Source organism: Thalassophryne amazonica, chromosome 13, assembly GCF_902500255.1.
Source record: "Thalassophryne amazonica chromosome 13, fThaAma1.1, whole genome shotgun sequence".
Classification (NCBI taxonomy): domain Eukaryota; kingdom Metazoa; phylum Chordata; class Actinopteri; order Batrachoidiformes; family Batrachoididae; genus Thalassophryne; species Thalassophryne amazonica.
The window spans coordinates 72,033,461-72,054,533 of NC_047115.1; the positions used below are offsets into that span (position 1 = coordinate 72,033,461).

Consider the following 21,073-nt stretch of genomic DNA (forward strand, 5'->3'; position numbering starts at 1 on the left):
CTGGTTGAAAAGAGCTGCATTTTGAAATCAGTGACATATATTGACTCCTAGGTTTCTCCTGTCCAGTAGTTGGTGCTGTGTACCACAAAACGTTCCAATTCACCTTAGTAGATGAAGAAAAATGTTTGCCTCAGATTTGTACTGAACACGTTGTTTGAACCATCGACTAATAATGACATCAAAGTAAACGACCATATTTTATGCCAGAAATGAGGTCCAGGTTGTTAAAAGCGGCATTTCTCCTTTAATTTGGGTTATATATATATATACATTTCAGTGTTGTTACACGAGCAGACAGCTGTTGATTCATAAGATATAATGTTAAGATGCTCTGAAAGAAATACAACTAATTTACTTCTCCTCTGTTCTGTATGAAACGTGTGTAAAGTCTTAATTTTGCTGTCTGAGTGACACACCAGTGACATAAGTTTAGATAAATAAATCTTAAGTTATCTTCCTTAAACTCAAACTGATTGCAAATCTCTACAACTTGATATAAATGAATAAAAAATATATAATTCAGCTTCCTGATGAAGTGGTGTAGAGGAGGATTTTCTTAAAAAGAAGACCTGATAATTCAGCTACAATTTGACAGAAAGTATCTGAGATAAACAATTTGATGTTTTGGAGAAAGAAACTTGTATTTCTTCATAATTTATGTAAATGAAGTCCAAGACATATTCAGTGACTTGGAAATGTTCATATTTCCATCCTCTGACTTGTCTGAAGAAAACTGGCAATAAAATTGATCATTATTTGCAGGTATTATCAGGTTTTAGAGATTTGCTTTCAGTTTGACTTTGAGGAAGATAATTTTAGAATTTTTTATTCTTTATATTTTTTTGTATTTCTTGTATTTGAAATCAATAATACTTAAAAAGACGGTGGGTGCTGAAAGGCAAAAAATAGGTTAAAACGGCGGGGGGACTGCGGGGGGGGGGGGGGGGGGGGGGTAGTGGAGCCCCCCCCGAAGAAGCTGAAAGGCAAAAAAAGAAAAATACTTAAAAAGGCGAGGGGTAAGAAGCATGGCTAAAACCTTTCAGCTTCTGGCTTTTAGCATGATTTTAGCACTAGACCATCACCAGAAGATCCAGAAGAGTGACAGGGAGACCAGAAGATCCTCGGTTCAAATCCCAGCCTGACTGGAAAATCACTAAGGTCTTCAAGGTCTTTAATCCCCTATTCCTCCCGGTGTATAGTGAGCGCCTTGTATGACAGCACATACACATCGGGGTGAATGTGAGGCATTATTTGTAAAGCGCTTTGAGCGTCTGATGCAGATGGAAAAGCGCTATATACGAGGTCTATTCGAAAAGTATCGGACCTTTTTATTTAAAAAAAAAACATATAGATTTGAATCACGTGTGATTACAACAGCCAAGCTTGAACCCTCGTGGGCATGCAAGAGTTTTTTCACGCCTGTCGGTGACGTCATTCGCCTGTGAGCACGCCTTGTGGGAGGAGTGGTCCAGCCCCCTCATCAGAATTCCTTTGTCTGAGAAGGTGCTGAGAGACTGGCGCTGTGCTTCATCAAAATTTTTTCAAAAACTGTGAGGCACATCCGAGTGGACACCATTCGAGAAATTCAGCTGGTTTTCGGTGCAAATTTTAACGGGTGATGAGAGATTTTGGATCGCTGTAAGGACTTCCCACGGAGCGGGACGTCGCGCAGCGCTCCGAGGCGACGTCGTCATCCTGTTTCAAGCTGAAAACCTTCAAATTTAAGCCTCTGTTGACCCAGGACGTCGTGAGAGAACAGAGAACTTTCAGAAGAGGTTGGAATCAGCAGTTTATCCGGACATTCCACTGTTAAAGGAGATTTTTTTAATGAAAGACGTGCGGACGGATTGGCGCGTCGGCTCGCGCCTGCCACAGGAAAAACACCTCCGTTGGAAGCCTTAAGGACAAGTTGGAACATGCCCTGCTGTTAAACAATTTCTCAGATACTCACTCAACTGAAAGCCACCAAAAGCCGCCTGGATTTTACAAATGGTTATCAACAAGGAGGTGTTTTTCCTGTGTTTTTCCAAATCCATATAGTTTTTAAAAAAAATAAAACGGTCGCTTTCTTTTCTAATAGACCTCGTAAATGCAGTCCATTTACATTTAATGCTCCCCTGAAAGTCTAAAGGACCTAAATGACATGGTGAGATGCTGAAAAGCTTTGCTTGTTCACGTCTGTGACATATATATATTACTACTACTACTACTACTAATAATAATAATAATATCTAGCCCGTGGGGATCCACAATTTCGAGATTAGGTAGTGTTTATAAAATAGGGAGCTGACATTTTTCAAGGGTGGTAATAAATTATGCAATGTTTCTATCATGAGTTGTAATGGTGTCCACAATGTTTTTAGAACCTTAGACCTCAACAGTTTTTAGAGGAAGAACTCAACCCTTTTATTTCCTGTTAATTATGTCATGTTTTTATGTTAATTTACTGTCTTAATGTATTTATAAATTGTTTAGGTTCTTGACATCATATGCACAGTATTATTATCATTATTATTATTATTATTATTATTATTAATTGATTATTTTTAGTATATTTTGTCTTTTGATTTTTAAATGGACCACAATGAAAATAAGTGCTTTCACTTTCTTGTGTCATCCATGCTTTTTTAATGTATTTACAATTATATTATTTACTTACACTGAACTTACTAAATAAAATCACGCACACACACGCCACTTCACTTTTAATATATAGATGATTTACCACCCCCCGCTGGACTGCCTCTGTTTTCAGTTTTATATTTTGTTGTCTCATTTGCCTAAATAAATGAATAAAAATGGTAATTTGTTTTACTGGAATATTTTCTTGAATTATTTTTCTTGTAAAAATAAGAAATGCATTCCGTTTCTGCAAGTAAAGCATCTGGATAAAATGAGAAAAAAAATTATTCTGAAACAATGACTGTTTCTTACGACAAAATTCTCCTTGTTGAATTTCTTTTCATTTGGCAACAATGCTTTTCTGAACACAGACTGCATTATGAAACATGCTGCTGGTCTCAGACATTTGCACAACACTTGCACAATGTTTTTTACGGGAATGGTGGCTCAGTGGTATGGAGTAAATAACAGGTAAAACTACTACTTTAAATCCTTTCAAATTCTTTGTTAATCTTTGAAAGCACCAAATAATCAGAGCAATTATGAAATTTGGCACAACTCAAGTATTTGAAAGGGGGAGGGCGGCTACATGTTAGTAGTTAGTACCATGGGATACCTTTTGATTTCATGTGAATGTCATAGTTCTCAGGGAAAATGTAGGTGGGGCGGTAAGGGTTTTCCTCGATAAGCTCTGAGCACAGTGATGGAGAGACAGAGCACAAAGTGACATAGCACGCAAACACAGAGAAACAATAGACAACAAGTGATCTCAACAGGTCGTGAAAAAAAATTGAAATGTCTCACCGGGTATGCAGTGTATCTGCTTGAACATCGTCTTATACCAGTCTTTGGACTTTTCAGTGTTCTGAAATGGAAATGTGGATATTTTTTAAATGAAGAAATAGAGGTAGAAGTGTGTTTGCTGTGGAAAGGTTTGTGACAAGTTGAGTGTTTACACATTTAAAATTTTTAGGATGCCAAAAATAAATAAAATAAATAAATAAATAAATAATTCAAGAATCTTTGTATTAAAATATCTAAAATGATCATATTTTCTAGAGCATTAGGGTTTTTTTTTTCACAGAGTTTGGAAGGTCCTGCAACTTCTATAAAAAAATATTGCATTACTATGTGTGGCCCCAAGATGGCAATGTCTACACATATGACAAGCTCCTGTTGTACGCAGAATAAGGTATTGCAATTCACATTCTGGAGAAGATGAATGATAATGCTAATACAACCCCAATTCCAATGAAGTTGGGATGTTGTGTGAAGTGTCAAATATCTTGTCTTTGTGGTGTATTCAATTGAATATAGGATGAAGAGGATTTGCAAATCATTGTATTCTGTTTTTATTTACATTTTACACAATGTCCCAACTTCATTGGAATTGGGGTTGTAATAATAATAAGAAGCTCTGGAAGAAGAAGAAGAAGAAGAAGAAGAAGAAGAAGAAGGTTTGAATGGCAAACACATTTGTTGTTGGAACAGGTAAATTTAAGAAATCATGCTCTCAAACAAAAAAGCCCATGCTCATGAATAAAAGAGGGAATATAACTTTTATCCTACATAGCAGAAAACTTCTTTGAACTGTGTGAGACAATAAGAACAGCAACGCAAGTCAGCCAAGCTACTGTTTTAGAAATGCTTCTTTGCATTATAAATATATGGAGCCCTGGAAGTGTCATCGCAAAATGTTTTGCATGTGGAGAGAATGTGCGCACGTTTTATGATATTGTGCACACGCTTTATGATATTATGCACTCATTTTATGATATTGTGCGCTCGTTTATATTGTGCACACGTTTTATGATATTGTGCACTTGTTTTATTATATTGTGCACTCGTTTTATGATATTGTGTGCTCGTTTTATGATATTGTGCACTCGTTTTATTATATTGTGCGCACGTTTTATTATATTGTGCACTAGTTTTATTATATTGTGCACTTGTTTTATGATATTGTGCGCTCGTTTATGATATTGTGCACACGTTTTATGATATTGTGCACTTGTTTTATTATATTGTGCACTCGTTTTATGATATTGTGTGCTCGTTTTATGATATTGTGCACTCGTTTTATTATATTGTGCGCACGTTTTATTATATTGTGCACTAGTTTTATTATATTGTGCACTTGTTTTATGATATTGTGCGCTCGTTTTATGATATTGTGCGCTCGTTTTATGATATTGTGCACACGTTTTATTATATTGTGCACTCGTTTGATTATATTGTACACTTGTTTTATGATATTGTGCGCACGTTTTATGATATTGTGCGCTCGTTTTATGATATTGTGCGCACATTTTATTATACTGTGCACTCGTTTTATGATATTGTGTGCAGGTTTTATGATATTGTACACACGTTTTATGATATTGTGCACTCGTTTTATGATATTGTGCACACGTTTTATTATATTTTGCACTCGTTTTATTATATTGTGCACTTGTTTTATGATATTGTGCACTCGTTTTATGATATTGTGCACTCATTTTATTATAGTGCACAATATATGTGAATATATATTGTAGTTTTCTCTGGGCCCCTCCCCAATCGGACCGGGAGTGACATGTTTAGCCGCATGTTCTCCTTGAATTGCTGGTTGTCTGAGTGGTGTCCAAAAAATGAGGTGGGCTTCATAGATAATTGGCAAAGCTTCTGGAGAAAACCTGGTCTTGTTAGGAGAGACGGCATCCATCCCACTTTGGATGGAGCAGCTCTCATTTCTAGAAATCTGGCCAATTTTCTTAAATCCTCCAAACCGTGACTATCCAGGGTTGGGACCAGGAGGCAGAGTTGTAGTGTTACACACCTCTCTGCAGCTTCTCTTCCCCTGCCATCCCCTCATTACCCCATCCCCGTAGAGACGGTACCTGCTTCCAGACCACCAATAACCAGCAAAAATCTATTTAAGCATAAAAATTCAAAAGAAAACATAATATAGCACCTTCAACTGCACCACAGACTAAACAGTTAAATGTGGTCTATTAAACATTAGGTCTCTCTCTTCTAAGTCCCTGTTAGTAAATTATATAATAATTGATCAACATATTGATTTATTCTGCCTTACAGAAACCTGGTTACAGCAGGATGAATATGTTAGTTTAAATGAGTCAACACCCCCGAGTCACACTAACTGTCAGAATGCTCGTAGCACGGGCCGAGGCGGAGGATTAGCAGTAATCTTCCATTCCAGCTTATTAATTAACCAAAACCCAGACAGAGCTTTAATTCATTTGAAAGCTTGACTCTTAGTCTTGTCCATCCAAATTGGAAGTCCCAAAAAACAGTTTTATTTGTTATTATCTATCATCCACCTGGTCGTTACTGTGAGTTTCTCTGTGAATTTTCAGACCTTTTGTCTGACTTAGTGCTTAGCTCAGATAAGATAATTATAGTGGGCGATTTTAACATCCACACAGATGCTGAGAATGACAGCCTCAACACTGCATTTAATCTATTATTAGACTCAATTGGCTTTGCTCAAAACGTAAATGAGTCCACCCACCGCTTTAATCATATCTTAGATCTTGTTCTGACTTATGGTATGGAAATTGAAGACTTAATAGTATTCCCTGAAAACTCCCTTCTGTCTGATCATTTCTTAATAACATTTACATTTACTCTGATGGACTACCCAGCAGTGGGGAATACGTTTCATTACACTAGAAGTCTTTCAGAAAGTGCTGTAACTAGGTTTAAGGATATGATTCCTTCTTTATGTTCTCTAATGCCATATACCAACACAGTGCAGAGTAGCTACCTAAACTCTGTAAGTGAGATAGAGTATCTCGTCAATAGTTTTACATCCTCATTGAAGACAACTTTGGATGCTGTAGCTCCTCTGAAAAAGAAAGCTTTAAATCAGAAGTGCCTGACTCCGTGGTATAACTCACAAACTCACAGCTTAAAGCAGATAACCCGTAAGTTGGAGAGGAAATGGCGTCTCACTAATTTAGAAGATCTTCACTTAGCCTGGAAAAAGAGTCTGTTGCTCTATAAAAAAGCCCTCCGTAAAGCTAGGACATCTTACTACTCATCACTAATTGAAGAAAATAAGAACAACCCCAGGTTTCTTTTCAGCACTATAGCCAGGCTGACAAAGAGTCAGAGCTCTATTGAGCCGAGCATTCCTTTAACTTTAACTAGTAATGACTTCATGACTTTCTTTGCTAATAAAATTTTAACTATTAGAAAAAAAATTACTCATAACCATCCCAAAGACATATCGTTATCTTTGGCTGCTTTCAGTGATGCCAGTATTTGGTTAGACTCTTTCTCTCAGATTGTTCTGTCTGAGTTATTTTCATTAGTTACTTCATCCAAACCATCAACATGTCTATTAGACCCCATTCCTACCAGGCTGCTCAAGGAAGCCCTACCATTATTTAATGCTTCAATCTTAAATATGATCAATCTATCTTTATTAGTTGGCTATGTACCACAGGCTTTTAAGGTGGCAGTAATTAAACCATTACTTAAAAAGCCATCACTTGACCCAGCTATCTTAGCTAATTATAGGCCAATCTCCAACCTTCCTTTTCTCTCAAAAAGTCTTGAAAGGGTAGTTGTAAAACAGCTAACTGATCATCTGCAGAGGAATGGTCTATTTGAAGAGTTTCAGTCAGGTTTTAGAATTCATCATAGTACAGAAACAGCATTAGTGAAGGTTACAAATGATCTTCTTATGGCCTCAGACAGTGGACTCATCTCTGTGCTTGTTCTGTTAGACCTCAGTGCTGCTTTTGATACTGTTGACCATAAAATTTTATTACAGAGATTAGAGCATGCCATAGGTATTAAAGGCACTGCGCTGCGGTGGTTTGAATTATATTTATCTAATAGATTACAATTTGTTCATGTAAATGGGGAATCTTCTTCACGGACTAAGGTTAATTATGGAGTTCCACAAGGTTCTGTGCTAGGACCAATTTTATTCACTTTATACATGCTTCCCTTAGGCAGTATTATTAGATGGCATTGCTTAAATTTTCATTGTTACGCAGTTGATACCCAGCTTTATCTATCCATGAAGCCAGAGGACACACACCAATTAGCTAAACTGCAGGATTGTCTTACAGACATAAAGACATGGATGACCTCAGATTTCCTGCTTTTACACTCAGATAAAACTGAAGTTATTGTACTTGGCCCCACAATTCTTAGAAACATGGTGTCTAACCAGATCCTTACTCTGGATGGCATTACCCTGACCTCTAGTAATACTGTGAGAAATCTTGGAGTCATTTTTGATCAGGATATGTCATTCAAAGCGCATATTAAACAAATATGTAGGACTGCTTTTTTGCATTTACGCAATATCTCTAAAATTAGAAAGGTCTTGTCTCAGACTGATGCTGAAAAACTAATTCATGCATTTATTTCCTCTAGGCTGGACTATTGTAATTCATTATTATCAGGTTGTCCTAAAAGTTCCCTGAAAAGCCTTCAGTTAATTCAAAATGCTTCAGCTAGAGTACTAACAGGGACTAGAAGGAGAGAGCATATCTCACCCATATTGGCCTCTCTTCATTGGCTTCCTGTTAAATCTAGAATATAATTTAAAATTCTTCTTCTTATTTATAAGGTTTTGAATAATCAGGTCCCATCTTATCTTAGGGACCTCATAGTACCATATCACCCCAATAGAGCGCTTCGCTCTCAGACTGCAGGCTTACTTGTAGTTCCTAGGGTTTGTAAGAGTAGAATGGGAGGCATAGCCTTCAGCTTTCAGGCTCCTCTCCTGTGGAACCAGCTCCCAATTCAGATCAGGGAGACAGACACCCTCTCTACTTTTAAGATTAGGCTTAAAACTTTCCTTTTTGCTAAAGCTTATAGTTAGGGCTGGATCAGGTGACCCTGAACCATCCCTTAGTTATGCTGCTATAGACTTAGACTGCTGGGGGTTTCCCATGATGCACTGAGTGTTTCTTTCTCTTTTTGCTCTGTATGCACCACTCTGCATTTAATCATTAGTGATTGATCTCTGCTCCCCTCCACAGCATGTCTTTTTCCTGGTTCTCTCCCTCAGCCCCAACCAGTCCCAGCAGAAGACTGCCCCTCCCTGAGCCTGGTTCTGCTGGAGGTTTCGTCCTGTTAAAAGGGAGTTTTTCCTTCCCACTGTCGCCAAGTGCTTGCTCACAGGGGGTTGTTTTGACCGCTGGGGTTTTTACGTAATTATTGTATGGCCTTGCCTTACAATATAAAGCGCCTTGGGGCAACTGTTTGTTGTGATTTGGCGCTATATAAATAAAACTGATTGATTGATTGATTATATTGTGCGCTTGTTTTATGATATTGTGCACACGTTTTATTATATTGTGCACTCCTTTTATTATATTGTGCACTTGTTTTATGATATTGTGTGCTCGTTTTATGATATTGTGCGCTCGTTTTATGATATTGTGCGCATGTTTTATGATATTGTGCGCTCGTTTTATGATATTGTGCGCAGGTTTTATGATATTCTACACATGTTTTATGATACTGTGTGCACGTTTTATGATATTGTGCACTCGTTTTTATATTGTGTGCAAAATAAGGGCATGATCTACTTAAACGTGGCGACAATTTGTAAAACGTGTACTCAATATTGTCTTGACACATAAATGTTGGCTATTAGTCAACAAACCAGCCATTGAAATACATTTCCTCATTAGAAATGGATGTGGTCAGGGTATATCATGGTTTGGGTGCACAAGGACATATAGAGAACTATAGCTGCCCAGCATGGCATCATCTGGAGTTTAAGTACATTAAAAAGGATGCTGAAGGCGAAATGTCTCCCCGACGTGAGGATGACAATTTAGGTCATATCATTTTGAACGAAAGGAAAACATGCGCATGTTTTATTATAATTCGAGGGCTCAATTAAAGGAAAACGTGTGCATGTTTTATTATAATTTGAGGGCTCAATTAAAGGAAAACGTGCAAATGTTTTATTATAATTTGAGGGCTCAATTAAAGGAAAACGTGCGCACGAATTATCACGGCCATTAAAATATGCGCACGAATTATCACATCCAGCAAAACGTGAGCATGTTTTCCTAAATCGTGGGCTCATTAAAAGAAAACATGCACAGAAATTATCATGGCCAGAAAAAAAAAAATCACTTTAAGTGACCACTCCCGGGTTCCGTATAAATAAGTAATGCACAAGTTTTCAAATGTTTAATTGAAATTGTTGACCTCAGCTATGATCCTTTGTTCAGTGGCCACAGGTAGATAACTTGCATTCAGTGCCTTGTACAACATTAGCCTCATTAGCATCTGATCATTAACACAGTATTTATGTGACAAATGAAATCACAATATTAAGCCAAATCAATGACATGAATAAGTATGTGTTCCTGATGCCACCATAAAACACAACAAAGTAATCACTTTTACAGCCTGATTTTTTTTTTTCGTCAGTGGATGGATATATGAACATTTTTAAGTCAATGAATATGTCTTTTCATCAATATTTAAGAAATACAAACAGCATTGTACTGTGTGATGAATCTGTCTGTAGTAGGCATTTCAAAAAATCTGAATGACTGTGCTGGAAGAAGACAAGTGAGGAAAACCACCGAGCAGTGTTGCCACAGTTACTTTGAAAAAGTAATCCAATTAATCAGTAATTGGATTACTTGAGAAAGTAACTTAGTTACTTTACTGATTACTCAATTTTAAAAGTAACTAAGTTAGATTCCTCATTACTTTATTACTTTCAGCAGCTGCAGACAACCCCCCCCCCCCACCACCTCAGCATGAAAATGATAACCTGTTTTGCCAACACTCACTTTATAGTCACCCTTTCTTGACTTCAATGAACATAAATACTTGTTTTATAAAATAAAATAAAGACATCTTTCTTGACCTCATATTTAACTGTTGACAGCACTAACATTGTTTATAAATGTAACTATTAAATTCTTCCTAACATTTAAATTCTCTAAACATTTTAGCTCTTGAAATTATTATTATTATTACTACAAGTTGTCAGGATTTGGACTTTGTGTGTGGGTTGGCTTGTTGCTTTTGTATCCGTCTCTTTGGCACTGTTTGTCGGCTTGTGTTTTCCCTGTCCTGCTTTCTCTTGCTCCCCTTCTTCTCTTGGTTCAGCATGGGGGGCGTTTCCCTCTGTGCTGGACACGCCCTGTCTCTGGAAGGTTCTCACACCTGTTCCTGATTATCTGCTCATCACCTGAGGCTTTATATACCGCACTGTGTGCCTGCGTTACTCGCCTGATTGTTGTGCCCTGTGCCTCTTTCTAGCTCTGTTCCTTGTGTTTCTTGCCTGACTGCCTCATCGTGTTTTTGACTGCTTGCCTGTGTATTTGGACCTCGTACCTGCCTGATGATTGTGTTACTGTTGCTCTTTTTGGACTGCCTATTTGTGTACTGACCCCTGCTTACGAATCAAGTAAACCCCTCAATTGTACAGAGCTGTTCATCCGCGTCCTGCAATTGTGTCCAACCTGCTTTCCCAGTAGATCCTGAAACAAGTAGTATTAGAAGTACAACCCCTGGCAAAAATTATGGAATCACCGGCCTCGGAGGATGTTCATTCAGTTGTTTAATTTTGTAGAAAAAAAGCAGATCACAGACATGACACAAAACTAAAGTCATTTCAAATGGCAACTTTCTGGCTTTAAGAAACACTATAAGAAATCAGGAAAAAAAATTGTGGCAGCCAGTAACGGTTACTTTTTAGACCAAGCAGAGGAAAAAAATATGGAATCACACAATTCTGAGGAAAAAATTATGGAACCATGAAAAACAAAAGAACGCTCCAACACATCACTAGTATTTTGTTGCACCACCTCTGGCTTTTATAACAGCTTGCAGTCTCTGAGGCATGGACTTAATGAGTGACAAACAGTACTCTTCATCAATCTGGCTCCAACTTTCTCTGATTGGTGTTGCTAGATCAGCTTTGCAGGTTGGAGCCTTGTCATGGACCATTTTCTTCAACTTCCACCAAAGATTTTCAATTGGATTAAGATCCGGACTATTTGCAGGCCATGACATTGACCCTATGTGTCTTTTTGCAAGGAATGTTTTCACAGTTTTTGCTCTATGGCAAGATGCATTATCATCTTGAAAAATGATTTCATCATCCCCAAACATCCTTTCAATTGATGGGATAAGAAAAGTGTCCAAAATATCAACATAAACTTGTGCATTTATTGATGATGTAATGACAGCCATCTCCCCAGTGCCTTTACCTGACATGCAGCCCCATATCATCAATGACTGTGGAAATTTACATGTTCTCTTCAGGCAGTCATCTTTATAAATCTCATTGGAACGGCACCAAACAAAAGTTCCAGCATCATCACCTTGCCCAATGCAGATTCGAGATTCATCACTGAATATGACTTTCATCCAGTCATCCACAGTCCACGATTGCTTTTCCTCAGCCCATTGTAACCTTGTTTTTTTTCTGTTTAGGTGTTAATGATGGCTTTCGTTTAGCTTTTCTGTATGTAAATCCCATTTCCTTTAGGCGGTTTCTTACAGTTCGGTCACAGACGTTGACTCCAGTTTCCTCCCATTCGTTCCTCATTTGTTTTGTTGTGCATTTTCGATTTTTGAGACATATTGCTTTAAGTTTTCTGTCTTGATGCTTTGATGTCTTCCTTGATCTACCAGTATGTTTGCCTTTAACAACCTTCCCATGTTGTTTGTATTTGGTCCAGAGTTTAGACACAGCTGACTGTAAACAACCACCATCTTTTGCAACATTGCATGATGATTTACCCTCTTTTAAGAGTTTGATAATCCTCTCCTTTGTTTCAATTGACATCTCTCGTGTTGGAGCCATGATTCATGTCAGTCCACTTGGTGCAACAGCTCTCCAAGGTGTGATCACTCCTTTTTAGATGCAGACTAACGAGCAGACCTGATTTGATGCAGGTGTTAGTTTTGGGGATGAAAATTTACAGGGTAATTCCATAATTTTTTCCTCAGAATTGAGTGATTCCATATTTTTCCCCTCTGCTTGGTCTAAAAAAGTAACCGTTACTGGCTGCCACAATTTGTTTTCTTGATTTTTTTTTATAGTGTTTCTTAAAGCCAGAAAGTTGTCATTTGAAATGACTTTAGTTTTGTGTCATGTCTGTGATCTGCTTTTTTTCTACAAAATTAAACAACTGAATGAACATCCTCCGAGGCCGGTGATTCCATAATTTTTGACAGGGGTTGTAGTAATAGTATGAAAACATTTCTTCAAAACTGGACCTTTAATCTAAGGCTGCCCTCCCCACCCCACCACCCATGTCCCCTTCCCGCGTGGATTCACCCATGGTTTGCTGAGCAGAAGAATGGATAGCATTTTTTTATGCAGAAAACACGACCAGATTGACAGGCAACAAAGTTTTAGCAGCGTTTTTTTTTTTTTTTTTTTTTTTTTTATGTCATGTCATCCTCGGAAAGAGACTAGGTGCATTTGGGTGGAAAAAAGCATTAGTATTTTCAACGTGTCATAGATCAGCTGTTTTTGAGGAGACACACAGCGGCACAGAGTTTTAAAGAAAAAAGTGTAAAAATGTCTAGATAAAACAGTAGCTCTGAGCGTCAACTGCTTTGAGAGACAACTGTTTTTCAATTCGAAGCTGCTGCACAGCAGATGTGGCTCTTTGCTCCCAGCTCGCTGAAAGTCGACAAAGGGGGCAGTTCAGCAGAACCCCCAACCTCCTCCTGCTCACGGGTCGTATTTTATGCTGCGATCAACCCACAATTCAAAAATAACAGTAACAACCAGTGACTTGGAGAAGTAATTTAAATTTGATTACTGATTTAGAAAGATTAATGCGTTAGATTACTCATTACTGAAAAAAGCGGTCAGATAGACACCCATAACAACTCTGAAAGATTTGGGGTTTTTTTTCAGTAAATACTTCTCAGTTCCAGTACAAAGTTAAATAGCAACTCAACAGGTAAAATTTGTACGATACAGTCTCTCTCATCATAACCACAAAAGCCTTCAAAGTTGTTATAGGTGTCTTCCCTCACATATTACTTTCTTGCATAGTAATTCCATTTTTCAACTGTGTACTCCAGAAAGAGTTACATAAAGTACCATACTGTTTCTATTTCTTTGTGAATGATGAAAATGAAGTCCAAGACATACTCAGTGACTTGGAAATCTTCAGCATCCATCACCTGACTTGCTTCAAGAAAACAGCCTGTAAAAGTGATTTAGTTGAAGAATACTAAAGGGAGCACATATGTATGCACACAATTGTTTTAGCTTTGGCATTTTTATTAAATTTTTATCTGTCAAGATTTGTTTTCACTCTTTGCCTAAAGTTCATAAATCAAAAAATTTTAGTATAAAGAAGCCTGAATTCCATGTCTTCTTTGTTTAAAACTTGGCATCGTCAAAAGATTTTTTTAAATCTCTAAAAACTCAAGAGGCCATAAACATGTACAAAACACCGGCACAAATAAGTCATTAAACTTTACATTTTATTTGGTGCATTAAGCAGATATATATACAGTAGTGTTCAGAATAATAGTAGTACTATGTGACTAAAAAGATTAATCCAGGTTTTGAGTATATTTCTTATTGTTACATGGGAAACAAGGTACCAGTAGATTCAGTAGATTCTCACAAATCCAACAAGACCAAGCATTCATGATATGCACACTCTTAAGGTCGCTGTTCTTTTGAACAATATCTTGAACGTCCCATTTTCCTCAGGCTTTCAAAGAGAAAAGCATGTTCAACAGGTGCTGGCTTCATCCTTAAATAGGGGCCACCTGATTCACACCTGTTTGTTCCACAAAATTGATAAACTCACTGACTGAATGCCACACTACTATTATTGTGAACACCCCCTTTTCTACTTTTTTACTAATAGCCCAATTTCATAGCCTTAAGAGTGTGCATATCATGAATGCTTGGTCTTGCTGGATTTGTGAGAATCTACTGAATCTACTGGTACCTTGTTTCCCATGTAACAATAAAAAATATACTCAAAACCTGGATTAATCTTTTTAGTCACATAGCACTACTATTATTCTGAACACTACTGTATTTTAGCCGTTATATAAAACAAACAATGAATGTTTTTACATTCTTTCAATGGAACAAATATTTAACTTGGTGAAAGCTGGAATGTTCCAGCTTTCACCTCATATGTGATAATGTTCGTTCCATCAAACTCATAAACATTAATTATTTGTATATTATATTAACATCAGAGATACATGTAGTCCAATTCAAAACAGTGTTGAATCAATTCTATTGCGTAATTGATCAACCTTATTTAACATATTCTTAGAGTTGATATAACAAAATGATCAAAGTAATTTAACAGTGTTTTGAACGGTACCACATTCACTGGATGTAGTGTTAATATAATACGGCTGTGTAAGCACTAAGACCAGCACAAAATGTTCTGCCCTATAAACAAGGATGGGCAGCTGCACCTGCGACAGAAAAGCCCATGTGGGGTGGAACATGAATCAAATAGCTTTGGTGAATTCTTTGGTTGTTTTATGCATTTCGTGTCTTTCATATTGCACTCTGAGCTCATACACACACACACACATACACACGTACAATTAACAGGTGAATTTTATTACCACAAGTCCTACTTGCATACAGTAGGTCACTGCACATCTGTGAGTCTTTACAGAGCTGAGGTGTGTTGCTCACCCGTACAGGCAGTGTGGGTTTGCTGAGTGGAGTGATGACAGGTGAGTGCAGCGACATCCGCAGCCTCTTCCCATCCATATCAGGGACTGGACTAAATGCGTCTCTTCCAGGATCTGGGCTTTTGTCTATTTCTGGATTTGGGTCTGCAAAACAGAACAAGAAGAGGTCTTCACAACATTCAGAATGCAGTTGCTGGAGGTTCAACCAGAAGTAGGAAATTCAAACAAATTATTCTTGTGTTCACCTCCCTTCAGAAATGCCCTGTTTACACATGGGCAGGGATGGTTGTGGACTTTCTTATCCCACAGAAGTGGGTGAGCCTTATGTGGCTGGCTGACTGCAAGTTGCCATAGTGAAGAAGAAGTGAGCAGACTTTTCTGCCCTTACTTATCGAGTTCCAGCTTTGTGGACAATTGCATTCAGTTGAAGTGATTATGTTATATTTGTGGCCATGAAAAACAAGTCACGTGCTAACAGAAAGTTTTTTAAATGTTATTGCTGACAATGTTTTACATCTGTTTTATGAATATGCTTTTACATTGGTCTGCTTGACTTATTTTCTTGTCATTTATTTTATGAATGTTGTAAAGCACTTTGCACGGTCTCCTCTGAAAGAACTACGTACACAAGTGAATTTTTTATTAATATCTTTATCAACAACCTAAGAGTGCCGCAAATCAGAAAGAGCACAGCGAATTAATAATGACATGAATGAAAACATGACCTGTTAGGAAACTGATGTGTGCAGCAGAATCAAGTACTTCACATAAAAAATGCACAACAAAAACACTGTTTTACTTTAACAAGAGTGCTCTGAGAGCACAATATTCCCCCTGCCAAATTCTGCTTTGATATAAGTGCTTGCTACATTCTGATTGTTTATTTCAAAATGCAGAAACTGGGAGTGTTTAGGTTTGATAATCAAGGACCATAACTCTGCCAAAATGTGTCAATCTTGTACAATATTACAATATGCGTATTACCAACCTATAACAAGGACTTGCACCAAAGTTTCCCAAAAATCCTACTAAAAATGTGAGAGGAGTTGATTTCAGAATGTAGGCACCCACTCATGAAACTGACTGAGTCTAGATTTGTTAATCATGGGCTATAACTCTGGTAAGAGAGGAGAGGAGTTAATTTCAGAATGCTTATACCCTTTTTTTGACAAACAGATGGATGAACAGAAAGACAGACAGACAGACAGATGGGCGGAAATCGTCATGACATAATCCCCCTTCGGGCATTTGGCCAGAGAGGGATAAAAAGTTAGTGTTCAGGCTGCCTTAAAACTTATTTTATATAAAACTTAATTTTACAGTAACCCACCAATTGTAACACAGTATCACATGTATTCAGGGGCAGGTTTCTGAACACTCATCAAGTGACTCAGCTAAATAAATTTGCACCAGACTGATTCAGGAAAGGTGTTGCATAAGTGCTCACGTTTTTAGCCAAAGACAATTCAAATGTTTTCTGCTACTTGTCATTATAACATCATACCATCACACTGAAAATTGTACAGTATAGGTTCAAATTCGTAAAAAAGAGGTTATATAAAGTATCCTTTCTCTGTGATTGGATTTTGTGATGAAATATGCAACAAAATGGCACCTAAAACGTTTTAATTTTCTCAGAGGACATGCCCCTAGACACCCCAAGAGAAATGTGACCAAGACACATTCACAAATCAACACCACCCCACTTTTTTTTTTTTTTACAAAATCTTGGATCTGCCCCTGCACTTATTCACGTTGTAGTTAAGAATGAACGATTTGTGCTGAGTGACAAGTATTTCAGGAAAATACTGCATTACAAAAAGTAAACAGGTCATAGTGCATTTTCCTCATATTCTGTTTTGATCACTTCATTTGCTGTCAAGAACATGGAGTTGCATGGATTTGAATTACAGACTTTCTCATTGTGAGGCAGGTGTACTACCAGTGCCACCCTGTGCTGCTACTGACAACGAATACTGGTCTGCAGATAAGCACGTTACCTCACCAGTATGGTTCGTAGGTATGGAAATCTTTGTTATCCCCAACAGCATGGTGGCATATTGCTAAAGCACTTTCTTTGCAACAGTCCACACTTCAAAGCCACCCGTGCACCTGGTTTGTGTTTCATGTTGTGGAGCATGTTTCTCTCTCTGTGTCTCTCTTTCATGTTGTGGAGCACATACTGTATCCTTTCTGAAATAGGTCACCCTCCTGGATCAGTCATCTCTATCATATATGATGTTCCCTAAGAATATAAATGACATTTCTCACAGTCACTCAGTTTTTGAGAACTGTCTACTCCACACAGATTTACCATAGAGTGACATACTGTGTGTATTTCTTCATAATTGATGTAAATAAAGTCCAAGACATATTCAGTGACTTGGAAATGTTCATGTATCCATCCCCTGACTTGTCTGAAAAAAAAAAAAAAACTGGCAATAAAACTGATTATTTACAGGTATTTTACCAAAGCGTTCCATTACTTATGCAACCCATCATCTTGGCTTTTATATTTTAATTAATTTATATCAAGTTGTAGATTTTTGCTTTTAGTTTAAGATTAAGGAAGATCATTTTGGAAAAAAAAAATTTTTTTTTGCATTTTTTTTATTTTTTTTATTTGAAATGGCGTAAACAAATTAAAATGTATGAAATACCAAGTGTTCCAATACATTTGGAGGGCAGTGTATGTCAATTCAGTTTGTCTTCAAAAGGTCTGTTTTCATATCAATGTTTGTCTTGATTGTGCTTGGATAAAAGCATCCTTGAAAAATAGTTTTATGATTCACAGAAGTCCAAAAAGTATCATAAAATACTTCATATTTCAAAATTCATCTACTAAAATTGTTTTTCCACCAGCGCCCATGTCAACTGTAAGGGCCCTAACACACATAACACGATATAAGTCGACTAGCGCACGATGGAGGAATTGCATGTCAATTGTGAAAAACGTCTCATACACGTGTCGCTACTGCCTCCAATACCTCATACACCTGTTGCTACAACTATTTATGCACACCAACGGCTGAAAGACAGAGTATGCCCTGTGAGAGCCCATCAAACCCTCTCACGACAGGTGTCGGCCAAATTCCAGGAGACACACATAAACATCGAACACCGCTCACTTGGCACTTAGAAAATGTGTGACCATTCACACTGTCAGCACGAAAACAGTCAGCAGATGATCACTTTTGAGCTGACGGTGAAATGTGTCTAAGTGTTGGCTCCCCCCACAACACGTGTACATGTGTTTCGCGTGCTCCCCCCCACTCCTCCCCAACACATGGCGTGCGTGTGGTTCACGCACCCGCTGCAGGCGAGGCCTGTATCATCTGATCACAGGGTGACACCTTGGTCTGTGCGCTGAACGGACAGGGGGTGTGGATGGCTGTCTCTGGTCCTGGAAGTCACAACTGCAGAACATGTACCGTGTTGACAGACACGCGCATGTGTATGCTTGCTGTGCTCATGTGGAAATACATAAAAACATATATCGATTTTGCAACAGGCTGGAGAACGCGCATATTGACAGGCTGTCCCAGCTGAAACGAACTGTCAGTTCATGAGGACACGCAGCAGGCGCTCTGAATGTCACGTCTGTCTGACAGGACATGCGTGCGGGCCCGGTCCAACACGCGTGTCCTGTGAGCGCAGCGCCGCAGGAGTATATGACAAGCCAACAGCGTGACAAATATGCCACTTTCAGTCACGTATCAGCAGAAAGACACCGTAACACGCCGTTTGGTCAGTTTTCATGGCACTTTTTTAAAAAAAATACATTTATGTCCTTGTTGATTTTAGTCATTTCACGTTCCTGTTATAAGACAGTGATTGTAGTACAGTGGTAAGGTTTCCGTCTGGTAATCAGAGCTTTTGTAAACCGCAGGTCCGAATCTCGTGAGTGGCATTTATTTATTTTTTAACCAGGGTTATTTAACCATGGGATTCTGTATTGTGTCCCCTTTTATTTATTATTTATATCACCCCAGTGAAATTCACTGATTATACAGCTGGATTTTATTTTATTTTTCTCTACATCAGCGGCGCAATATGGTGTACCAGCTGCTCGCACTGTGTTCCCGGTGCGACGGTTTCATGCACGCTCATGCACGACACTGTTGCATGCACGAAACCGTCACACCGGGATCATTCATGCCTGCCCGTCGGCTCGATGTTTTCATGGTTCGCTCATATGAGCTGTTCCGCTGTGATTCGCCCTGATTAGTACTTATTCGTACTATGTATGAAGGGGCCCTAAACCTTTGTCTAGTGTATATATATATATATATATATATATGCCTGACATTAAAAAAGCCCTTAGCTGTCAATAATGGAAGGATCATGCAGTAATCCCATTTTTCAGAACAGTGGAAACTGCTCCACAAATGGGAAATATGCACAGACTGTGAACCTGATCCATGATACTGTTGTAGCAGCATGTACCATGTTGCTGTCAATAGCAAAAACCTTTACTCTTGTCTGGAAATTTTTATATACTAAGAAAATACTAAAGACATGCAACATGCTAAAACCAAATTACAAAAAAATTTTAATCAAACATCCAATATGTGTGTATTTGGGAGCACCTCTGTTCATTCTCATCCAACAAATGATAGATTCTAACATTTAAACACTACAACAGGGGTGGCCAAGTTCGGTCCTCGAGAGCCACATTCCTGACATTCTTAGTTGTCTCCCTGCTCCAACACATCTGAATCCAATGAAAGGCTCATTAAAGGTCTGCTAACGAGTCTTTCATTGGATTCAGGTGTGTTGGAGCAGGGAGACAACTAAGAGTGTCAGGAATGTGGCTCTCTAGGACCGAACTTAGCCACCCCTGCACTACAACATGTCCACAAAGGTGAAAATGTCAGACACTGGACATACAAGCAAAAATAAATATATAAATTAAAAAATTTAAATTAAACTGGCCAGAAAAAAGGTAATAAATATCTGTTAAACATCACCATCCCCTCTGTGCATACCTTCCAAATGAGACAGATGCTTTTGTTGCTCTGTTGTGGACAGACAAGGACAGTCAAATGAGACTATCGGCAAAAAACAAAAGCGTGAAAGCAGAGACATGTTCACTGGGAAATGTATTGATACTCATTAACCAACAGCACAGGTTGCATTCTCACCTCTGTTGTGTTGCAGTAGCACTATGGTAGGATTGACTGTGGTAGTGCACGGATACACGGAGCCAGAAGATGGTGTGATACAGTCCTCAAAATCATTGGGGGCTGGACTATGATATTCTTGATTGGCCTGAAAGTGACAGAAAATACAGCAAATTACTAACAAAATGTAAACAAAACTGTTTTTCTTCATCCCACTGAGCAGGTAGCTCAGCGGGATACGGAATCTGGCTACCAATGCACCTATCTCCACCTGGCTTTGGTTCCTGGTCATGCAACCTGTCTGTCTCCTTAGCACTTCATCTGCATTGTCCTACTGCACCCAGTTATAAATGGGTAATAGCCTTGACTGGTGGGAAATAAGCTGCGTTGGACTGGTGTACCATTCAAGAGGAGGTGTAAATTCACACTATGGGATCAAGGTATGAGCACTGGTGCAGTGGGCTACAGGGCATAGAGAGGTCTTACTTCTTTTGGCTAAAACCTCCCTGGTGATCTTTAATAAACATTTCCATGCCTCATCTAGTATGTCATCTGGACCAACTGCCTTTCCACTTTTCATCCTCTTCATAGCTGCCCTCACTTCATCTTTATTATTTTTCATTGCACATCCTCCTTCACTTGCTGCATCATCCAGTTTTCTCTCCTAATTT

General features: G+C 38.3%; 1 protein-coding gene across 11 annotated transcripts in view; it reads right to left on the reverse strand.

The window, feature by feature from the left end:
* Window positions 1–21,073, reverse strand: part of LOC117524002 (sorbin and SH3 domain-containing protein 1) — a 175,009-nt gene that overhangs the window by 103,568 nt on the left and 50,368 nt on the right. For 8 of the 11 annotated variants that reach the window (XM_034185714.1, XM_034185711.1, XM_034185712.1 and 5 more), the window contains exons 6-10: window positions 20,424–20,550; window positions 20,268–20,297; window positions 15,281–15,423; window positions 3,427–3,487; window positions 3,239–3,313 (exon numbers count right to left, since the gene is read on the reverse strand). In XM_034185714.1, the coding sequence (XP_034041605.1) occupies window positions 3,239–3,313; window positions 3,427–3,487; window positions 15,281–15,423; window positions 20,268–20,297; window positions 20,424–20,550 (436 nt within the window). The remainder of the gene's footprint in view (window positions 1–3,238; window positions 3,314–3,426; window positions 3,488–15,280; window positions 15,424–20,267; window positions 20,298–20,423; window positions 20,551–21,073) is intronic. The other 3 variants (XM_034185708.1, XM_034185709.1, XM_034185710.1) reach the window with 3 other exon arrangements.